Source organism: Teleopsis dalmanni, chromosome 1 (genome assembly GCF_002237135.1).
Source record: "Teleopsis dalmanni isolate 2A chromosome 1, ASM223713v2, whole genome shotgun sequence".
Taxonomy (NCBI): domain Eukaryota; kingdom Metazoa; phylum Arthropoda; class Insecta; order Diptera; family Diopsidae; genus Teleopsis; species Teleopsis dalmanni.
Window position 1 is genome coordinate 180,351,670 of NC_051846.1, and position 8,326 is coordinate 180,359,995.

The 8,326-nt window shown below is 29.9% G+C and overlaps 3 protein-coding genes across 3 annotated transcripts; 1 reads left to right on the forward strand and 2 right to left on the reverse strand.

Annotated features, from left to right (window-relative positions):
• Positions 1 to 2,138: 2,138 nt before the first annotated feature.
• LOC119670476 (zinc finger matrin-type protein 3-like) lies at positions 2,139 to 3,690 on the reverse strand. Its single transcript, XM_038080748.1, has 3 exons — positions 3,529 to 3,690; positions 3,026 to 3,332; positions 2,139 to 2,962 (listed from the first exon to the last, which is right to left on the reverse strand). The coding sequence occupies exons 1-3, from the start codon at positions 3,661 to 3,663 to the stop codon at positions 2,235 to 2,237; spliced, it is 1,170 nt and encodes a 389-aa protein (XP_037936676.1). The 5' UTR covers positions 3,664 to 3,690; the 3' UTR covers positions 2,139 to 2,234.
• A 1,188-nt stretch (positions 3,691 to 4,878) lies between these two features.
• LOC119670477 (transcription factor grauzone-like) lies at positions 4,879 to 6,783 on the forward strand. The gene is made up of 4 exons (XM_038080749.1): positions 4,879 to 5,018; positions 5,082 to 6,028; positions 6,087 to 6,468; positions 6,526 to 6,783. The coding sequence occupies exons 1-4, from the start codon at positions 4,923 to 4,925 to the stop codon at positions 6,715 to 6,717; spliced, it is 1,617 nt and encodes a 538-aa protein (XP_037936677.1). The 5' UTR covers positions 4,879 to 4,922; the 3' UTR covers positions 6,718 to 6,783.
• Positions 6,784 to 7,619: 836 nt separating this feature from the next.
• Positions 7,620 to 8,221, reverse strand: LOC119671445 (60S ribosomal protein L30-like). The gene is made up of 2 exons (XM_038082080.1): positions 8,049 to 8,221; positions 7,620 to 7,847 (listed from the first exon to the last, which is right to left on the reverse strand). Exons 1-2 carry the CDS (start codon positions 8,069 to 8,071, stop codon positions 7,679 to 7,681), a joined length of 192 nt encoding a protein of 63 aa, XP_037938008.1. The 5' UTR covers positions 8,072 to 8,221; the 3' UTR covers positions 7,620 to 7,678.
• Positions 8,222 to 8,326: the final 105 nt, after the last annotated feature.

Below are 8,326 nucleotides of genomic sequence, written 5' to 3' on the forward strand. Positions count from 1 at the left end.
ATGAAGGTGTCACAAATAAATATAGAATGAGTATATTTCCTCTCTATATTTCAGAAAAGAAAAGCCATGTACAATAGAAAAGTTCTACTGATGGGTGACAACTCCTTTTTTTGTTTCCATTTACATTTGTAAAATTTGTTGCAGTTTGTATTTATTTCCTCCACTAAATTTTTCCTAAAGACTATTAAAAATCCTATGTGTTTTATAGGCCCATAGCTATAAAGTATATTTCGGGACTTTCAGATAATTTCAATAATTTAAAAAAAATCTTTAATAAATATACATATGTACATATACATACATTTTTAATGTCTCGAGGATCGCTTTTTCACTGGCTTGGAAGAGATAACGAAAGCAAACTTATCGGATCTCCTTAACTTCATCTGGAAAACCAAATGGTTTAACAAGGATTACAAAGGTTAACAACTCACCTCTCCCGGCAAAATTTTTGAGGGCATCACAATGGGCAATATATGCCTCCGAGTGGAAGTGCTGACAACGGTAAGCACGCGCCTTCCGAACCTAACCTATACATACATATGTATTAATTAAATTAATTTCGAGAGTAGCTTCGGTTCTTGAATCACCCCCTCTGGTTATATTCCAGCGTTTTCCCTTTCGGTAGTATGTTTCTTTTTTTCTTGAAACTTTCCAACTATTTTTAATTAATATATACATACATATGTGTGTATGTAGTCCTTTCGTATCAAAATCCTAGATACACAACACTGCTAGTACAAAGAATATATATGTATATGTATGTGCCATGTACATACAACTTTATAGACTAGGTAATGTGATGTGAAAAATATGTATCTCATAACCAAATATTTATGTATGTATTTTTTTCCAAAAAACACCTTTGTTGTTGTTAGGCAAGGGGAAGAGAGTTTCGCAATTTAATGTAACTCATTTTATTTTTTTTTTCCTAATCACTTTTTTAGATACACATGTAAGCAATATGAATTATATACATATCTTTATAAAAATGGAACTTTTATGTGTTATAATGTATTACCACCAGAAATACGTATTTATATTAAAAAAGAACTTTTCTAGTTTATTTAATAAGAGGAACATTTTGTTCAATAAATTAATTATTCAATAATTAATTGTTGTTATTGACACCCAAATGAAGATTCTGAATCTTTATATTGAGTGAATCCCTGCTGAAACCTCAGTTAGTGACTCTTTGTCGTATATGAAACAAATGATTTCCAAACGTATACTCAAAACACGTACCTGTATGTGTTGCATGTACGTCTAAATGACCTCTGGTCGCCGAACTCAACGAATTGCATCGGGACATAGACTAGGCCATTCGGAGATCCTTGTGAGCTACAACAACAAGACGTATATATTATAAAGACGCTATTGAAGATACTGTTTATAAAGTATGTGGATCGTGCATCATATATTTTTAAGTGGTTTTTCTTATTTCATTTTAATTTATTATTAAGAAAATAGACTTAATTTATATTATATATCGAAAACATTGAAAAACTAACGTTCATAATTCCAATCAAATCACGACTTAGCTAATGAAAACTTCTTTTGAAATGTTATTTAAATCACATGTAAGTAATTTTATTCTATTTGTTCTACCTACCAATGATCTTGACTTTAACCAAATGTGACTTATATTATTTTACTCCAAGAAATCAAAGTATCTAATTTTTAAAACAATTCTCATAAATATGTCTATGTATTGCTATTTAAACCTGATTTAATATTTTTAAATTAAATCATTAAAAATTCTAACATAATTAGAAATAAGAAATTAAAAAAAAAGACTCATTTGACACTGATTGCATTATTGAAATACTGCAATTAAGTTCTGAGTTCTTCAGGATTCAACATTAGTGGCTTGAGCTTCACTATATCTTTTTCAATTAATTGACATCTGACATACATCTGACATTATATACATTATAGTTCTTTCATATTTGTGTACATCAACAACATATTTATATGGGTTTATTTTGATTTTTATTAAATATGATTAATAAAATGATTTTTTTTATATGAGTTACATTACTATGTTATTATATACAATTTTACATTGTGATTTATTCTAAAGGTATAAATATAATAATATCAATATAAGATTTAATTTATTGTATTATATATATGTTCGTATTTAATTAATTATAAACTTATGAGTCTTAATAATAAAATAAATAATTTAAAATTTAAGTATTTCCCTCAACTTCTTAAAAGAGTGTTAAGCAAAGCTATTCAGGTTTAACCTTTAAGTTTTCCTCTGCTGATTTCTTAATGTGTTTTTTTCCCTCTAAATGTTGCTGCAGAGCAGAAGTGTGACTCATTATTATGTTACATGTCTGGCAATAGTATGAACCGGATGGAGTACGGTACATAGAATAATCTGTGGTTGAATCTTCTTTGTCATTTATGTGTGTTAATATTGTGTTGGCATTATTCGTAATTTCCTTCGTTTCATTTTCAGTACCATTTATAATATTTAACTTCTTTCGATGCTTAAGACCCTCCAAATGCTGGACCATTTGAGCATGCGAAGTTACATTGATTTTACAAATTTCACAATATTGATTTGCATCTCTTGAAACAGATAAAGGTGCTTCTAGGTTTGTAAAATCTTTTATTTTTAGCTCCAAATTTTCTGTTTCTGTTTTTGTTTCTGATGCATTTTGTGTTACGAGTTCTGAGCTAAATGACTCTCCTATGCCGAAACGTCCATCTTGACTAATAATTTGACCGCTCACCTTTGTAGCAGTTCGTACCCATTTACCTTCGGCATTGTAAAAACCCGCCCCAGATGGTTTCGATATATTACTAATAACTAAACGATGTTTACGACCCGCATAATGCTGATTGGCATGTGTTAACGAAGTTAATTTAAGATCACAAGCATCGCAATGAAATGCTTCTGGTCCAGCAGGTCCTCTTTTATAAAAGCGCTTCACTTCTGGCGGTTCAAGATCTAAAAAGTAATTCACATATAAATAAGGTTCTACATATTAGTTTAACAAATCAAACTCCTTACTTTTTTCTACATAATTTCTAGTTAGCCAATTCGTAATATTCCGATCATGTGCCTTGGATTCATAATGATCTTTAGCGTTTTGTAAAGAATTCATACTAGTTTTGCATAGATCACATCTTAAAGGTTGTATGATTGCGTTCAATTCTTCAGGATAAGATACGTCGCGACCTACAAATATAGCTGTACTTTGTTCCTTAACGCCTGGCCCAGATGCATATTTTCGTTTTTGAACTTTGGGTGGTATATAATTTGTATCATGCTTTCCTGGTGGTATAAAACGATTTGATATTACGTTTCTATCGGTTTCCTAGAATTGTATAAAGAGCACCACAAATTAATATCGCACAATAATTACATAAAGACAAATGTACAAATGCTTTTACTTAATTACACAGAAACTTATTAATTTAATTAATCAATATAACATATATTCCGTAAAACGTATACAAGTTTAAGATATTATATTTACATTTTGTGGATTTCAAAAAAATCAATTTACGTACAGCGACTTGTGCAGAAATATAATCCCCGTTGTAATCGCTATAATGCGTGCTTGGTGCCATGTGGGTAGTACCATTTGCATTTCTCCTTTGTATTGTGGGTATTGTGTAACCACGCAAGAAACCACTGTCCTCCATTCCTTTATCAAACGTCTATATAATCCTTTCAAATAAAATTTTAATAATAAAAATTATTTTGAAAGCAATTCAGGGTTACCATACTATAAGAATTATCTGTAAATATGCCGGTATAAATTTGTTATACATACCATATATAGCTCAGCTTATATTTTACAATTAGCGGATCTCTTTCAAGCATGATAAGGACGATTCTACATGTATACACATCACGTATTCAGACCCAGTATGCGCTTTCCTATACACTTTGAAAATAAAGTGCAATTTCACCGCATACATGTCTGCAGACCGATGTTCAATAGTGGTCAATTGTTGTAAGAATTTAAAATGCGGTTTGTTTTTTTAATAATTTTTTTTAATTATGATCGTTATTTTTAGTGTATTTCTGTACGTATTTTGGCACATCACCTTTACCTACATCAGGAGAATTCCTAATAAGAATATTTCAAAATATAACCGCTGATTTTAAGAACACTACTGGTTTCAATAACTTCACAGGAGTTTATAGTGGCATCGATATCAAAGGAATCACAATGGCATCGATGCTTTATTGATACTTTAAGCAGCTTTGAGGAATCAATATGCGAAATTTATTACTTTATGCTTTATACCTCAATATTTTATAAAGATTTCGTGTGTTTTTTATATATAAATTCTTTGTACTTATTTTTCATACATATAATATTAACTGAAGTATTATTTTAAAATTAATATAATAATAAAATATATATACATATATTCTTCACATATATAAAGCGATAACGATTCCCCAACAAAATTTTATTAAATTCACCACACCATTATATGGATTCCCCACACCTTCTTTTACATCAAAAAACCATCACCGCAATGCTGCGTTTGAGTATGACTATGGACAAAAATGCATTTACTTGGTATCGTAGTGGCATCGATGGTTGATTCTAAAGTATCAATGATGCATCGAAACCTTCGCCTGCTGAGTTTGAAGTCGCTCAACCGATATGACCGTCATAACGCAAGGCTGTCAAAAATACAAAAAAGGTCTATTATGAATAAATTTTGGAAATATATTCAAAATTTTCAAACGCTACGTTAAATTCGTAAAATTTGCCAAAGTCTCATCTATTATTGTTCTTTGGTTTCAGTATAAGAGAATTTTTTGCTCTATTTATTTCACCAAACGTAAATAATCATTTTATATCCTCATAATTGCTTTTAATTCATTTGTTATTGTCAATTCAATTGTTATTGTTAATTCAATATAGATTTAGTAATTAACTATGATTTGCAATTTGTGTATGAATAATTGTAATAAATTTGAAAATTTAACAACTGAAGCTGTTTACAAATTAACAATACAATATTTTGAAGCTGAGGTATATAATACTGTTTCTAATAAGATATAAAACACTTACTATAATTTATTATTATTTACTTAGCTTATAAATGATACCAATACGTCTTCCAATGTAATTTGCGAATATTGTTGGTTACATATAACGGACTTTAATAGCTTTCAAGAAAATGTGAGGAAATGCCATGAGGAAAAGTGCAAGACTCAGATCACTAAAGGATTTGAGCAGGAGGAAGTGGTTTTTCCCTTTGTTTCTGTATTTAATAGTTATGAAGTAAATGTTAAAAGTGATCCAGATGAAATTCCGTACGATAATGACCAAAATATTCCAACTGAACAACAACAAATGAAAGTGGAAAACTATGAAAATTCTAACCACGATAATGTATTAGAAAATCAAATAAATATTTTGGACACTGAAAAATCGGTCATTGAAAATAAAATAAAAAAATCAAGTAGAGTACAAAATTTATCCAAGCAATCTAACAAAATCTCCAGTCTTAAGAAGAAAACAAAAAATACTAAAACACATCAAAATACAGACGCCAAAGTCTCTGATGCCATTAAAAAGTTAACAACAAAAGATAAAAGCATAAAATTAAAACGAAAAATTACTTTAGATGAAGATGCATTTATTACTTCCTGGAAATTGGAATTACAATGTGAAATATGTCAAACTGCGTGTAAAACCTTTAGGGATATAAGAGCGCACTTTCGTGAACAACACAGCGACGAAAAGGCTTATGTGACGTGTTGTCAACAAAAATATTATCATCGTTTTCATCTAGTCGACCACTTACAGGTGCACTTAGATCCTAAATACTTTAAATGCCCTAAATGTGAGAGATGTTGCATAAATCGTCGTAGCCTTGTAAATCACATAAAAAACAAACATTCCACAGATAACACGGATCGTAAATTCGAGTGCAATGTTTGTCACAAATTCTTCGCAAAATTAGCGATCCTACGCGAACATGCAAGTATACACGCCACAGGAAACAAAGACTTCGTTTGTTCTTATTGCAATAAAGGGTTAGTTTTTTCATTAATTATTTAATATTCTATAATTAAAGTATTTTTATAATTTTAGTTTCGTTTTGGAATCGAAGCTGAGAATTCACATACGTAACGTGCACACTAAAAACAACTGCGTTTGTGAAATTTGTGGCAAATGGTTTCGTCATCAATATGCCTTAAAAAATCATATGTCAAAACATGATGAAAGCAGTGGCGCCAAGCTGAAGTGGCAATGCAATCAGTGCAATGCTGTCTTGAGCACAAAATTCAGTTTAGGTAGACATATACGTGTGGCACATCATGATGGTTCCACTGCATATATATGCGCTGAATGTGGAAAAGTTTCGTTAAACAAAGAGGCACTTCGAGCTCATAAAAAATATGTGCACGAAAGTGAACGTAAATTTAAATGCAATATTTGTGATAAAGCCTTTAAGGTATCCGGAGTGCTTAAGGTAGGATATATAGTTTAAGTGTCGAGTATTTGTAATTGGTTTTTATATCTTAAATAGGAGCATATGTCAACACACACTGGTCAAGATTTATATCAATGTCCCCATTGCCCAAAAACTTTCAAAGTCAGCTCGAATATGCATCATCACCGTAAAAAAATGCATCCAAAAGAATGGGCTGAAAATCGTCAACATCGAGCGCCACCTACTGTTATTGATCAAAGTCGCATTCTTAATGAAGTTGTGCTTTGATTGTAATAGATTATTTATGAATAAAACAAACGCTATTAAAATATCAGGTTAAAATTTAATAATTATTTATTTATCCTCTTTGATTTAATTTAAATATGCAAAAAAATATGTTGACAATGTTTTTGATGAGTTAAAAACTTAGCTTCTTATATATCGTGTCACTAAAAATCTAGAAAAAAATCATGGTCTCATTCGTTATGTACGTACGTTTTCTACAATGCTTTGGATAAGCTAAACACCCTATCCACGCCGAACGAACGTTGAATTACAGTTATTAATTACTTGCCTTCTGCATATAAACTATTGAATACAAATATTTTATTAACTGTGAACATAACTTCTAATAAATAGTTGTTCCGAAATAATATATCATAATAAAGAGAACCAATTATTTTATATTTTATATTATGATATATGATATATGTTCCGAAATAATATATCATAATAAAGAGAACCAATTATTTTATAAAAATAGGAAGACGCCGAATTCTATTCCAATTTAAGCTTAATTTTTTCATACTTCAATCATTAAATTCCTGTCCTATCCTTTGGTCACAATATCGATAAAAAAAACTGCATTATATGTACAGCTGAATGTATATTATTTCTTAAAATCTATAGTTATATTTAAAAACTTTAATTGTTATAATTCTTGATTTAAGATAAATGCTCATTGATCTTTCATAGCATTTTTCTAAAACTACAGTTTCCGATTATTACTTTTATAGCTAGGTTATATGTGTTCCTACTCCTAAACCGATCAGTTATAAAGTTATGAGCGGAATTATATTCCGTTTCACATAGATTTATGTTAACATAAATCAGTGCTGTACATAATATTAAACAACCATTCTTAATCACGCTAATTATCTCAAGTTAATTAGAAAATAATAACTACGAAATTTTTTTCTTATAAAACTCCTTTCTTTTATTAAAAAAGTTTTACTTTAACAGCAACTTTTTAATTATCTTGAATCGAACGAAGGATATCTGCATCACCAGGATCCGTAATAGACATTGTGCATACACGGAAATATTTACCGCAGGCTGTACCTAATTCAATATTGGTACCACTGTAGTGCTGAACCTCTGTCTTTGCCAACATAGCGTAGTACTCAATTTCAGACTTCCTATAACCAATAAAAAAAAACAAATTATTAAAACATGTTAATAGACAATTATATAATTTATCATAGAAATATTTAAATTAATTGATCAGAAAGAGTCTCTAGTATATAATGGGTATCAGCATCAAAAATCTGATTAAAATATATCATCATAATATTAACTATATATAGCAAGCAAGCGTATTTTAAAAAGTTATAACTTACATTTCAACATCTGCTGGAACCATGTGGATATCTTGCACGTAGTTTCATGTTTAGCATATTTCAATTTTGAATCTTTCAATAATGTCATTTAACACAAACTTTATTATACATGGAAACATACTTCTCAGTCTAACAAGACTCCATATGGTTCCAACATATTTCTAACTGTAAGTTGAATATTCAAAATGCTCTGCCGTTGCAGGTATTTTGAAGCTATTATCTCACCTTAAGGCAGGAGTATTGCTAGCAATAAGAACTAACTTAGCTTTGCCTTGACG

Coding starts and splice junctions, on each gene's coding strand:
- LOC119671445 (XM_038082080.1), bottom strand. CDS start 8,071: ATGGTTCCAGCAGATGTTGAAAT. Junction 7,848..8,048: donor GTTCCAGCAGATGTTGAAAT/GTAAGTTATAAC, acceptor TATTGGTTATAG/GAAGTCTGAAATTGAGTACT.
- LOC119670477 (XM_038080749.1), top strand. CDS start 4,923: ATGATTTGCAATTTGTGTATGAATAATTGTAATAAATTTGAAAATTTA. Junction 5,019..5,081: donor TACAATATTTTGAAGCTGAG/GTATATAATACT, acceptor TTATTTACTTAG/CTTATAAATGATACCAATAC. Junction 6,469..6,525: donor AGGTATCCGGAGTGCTTAAG/GTAGGATATATA, acceptor TATCTTAAATAG/GAGCATATGTCAACACACAC.
- LOC119670476 (XM_038080748.1), bottom strand. CDS start 3,663: ATGGAGGACAGTGGTTTCTTGCGTGGTTACACAATACCCACAATACAA. Junction 3,333..3,528: donor ATATTTCTGCACAAGTCGCT/GTACGTAAATTG, acceptor ATACAATTCTAG/GAAACCGATAGAAACGTAAT. Junction 2,963..3,025: donor TAGAAATTATGTAGAAAAAA/GTAAGGAGTTTG, acceptor ATTACTTTTTAG/ATCTTGAACCGCCAGAAGTG.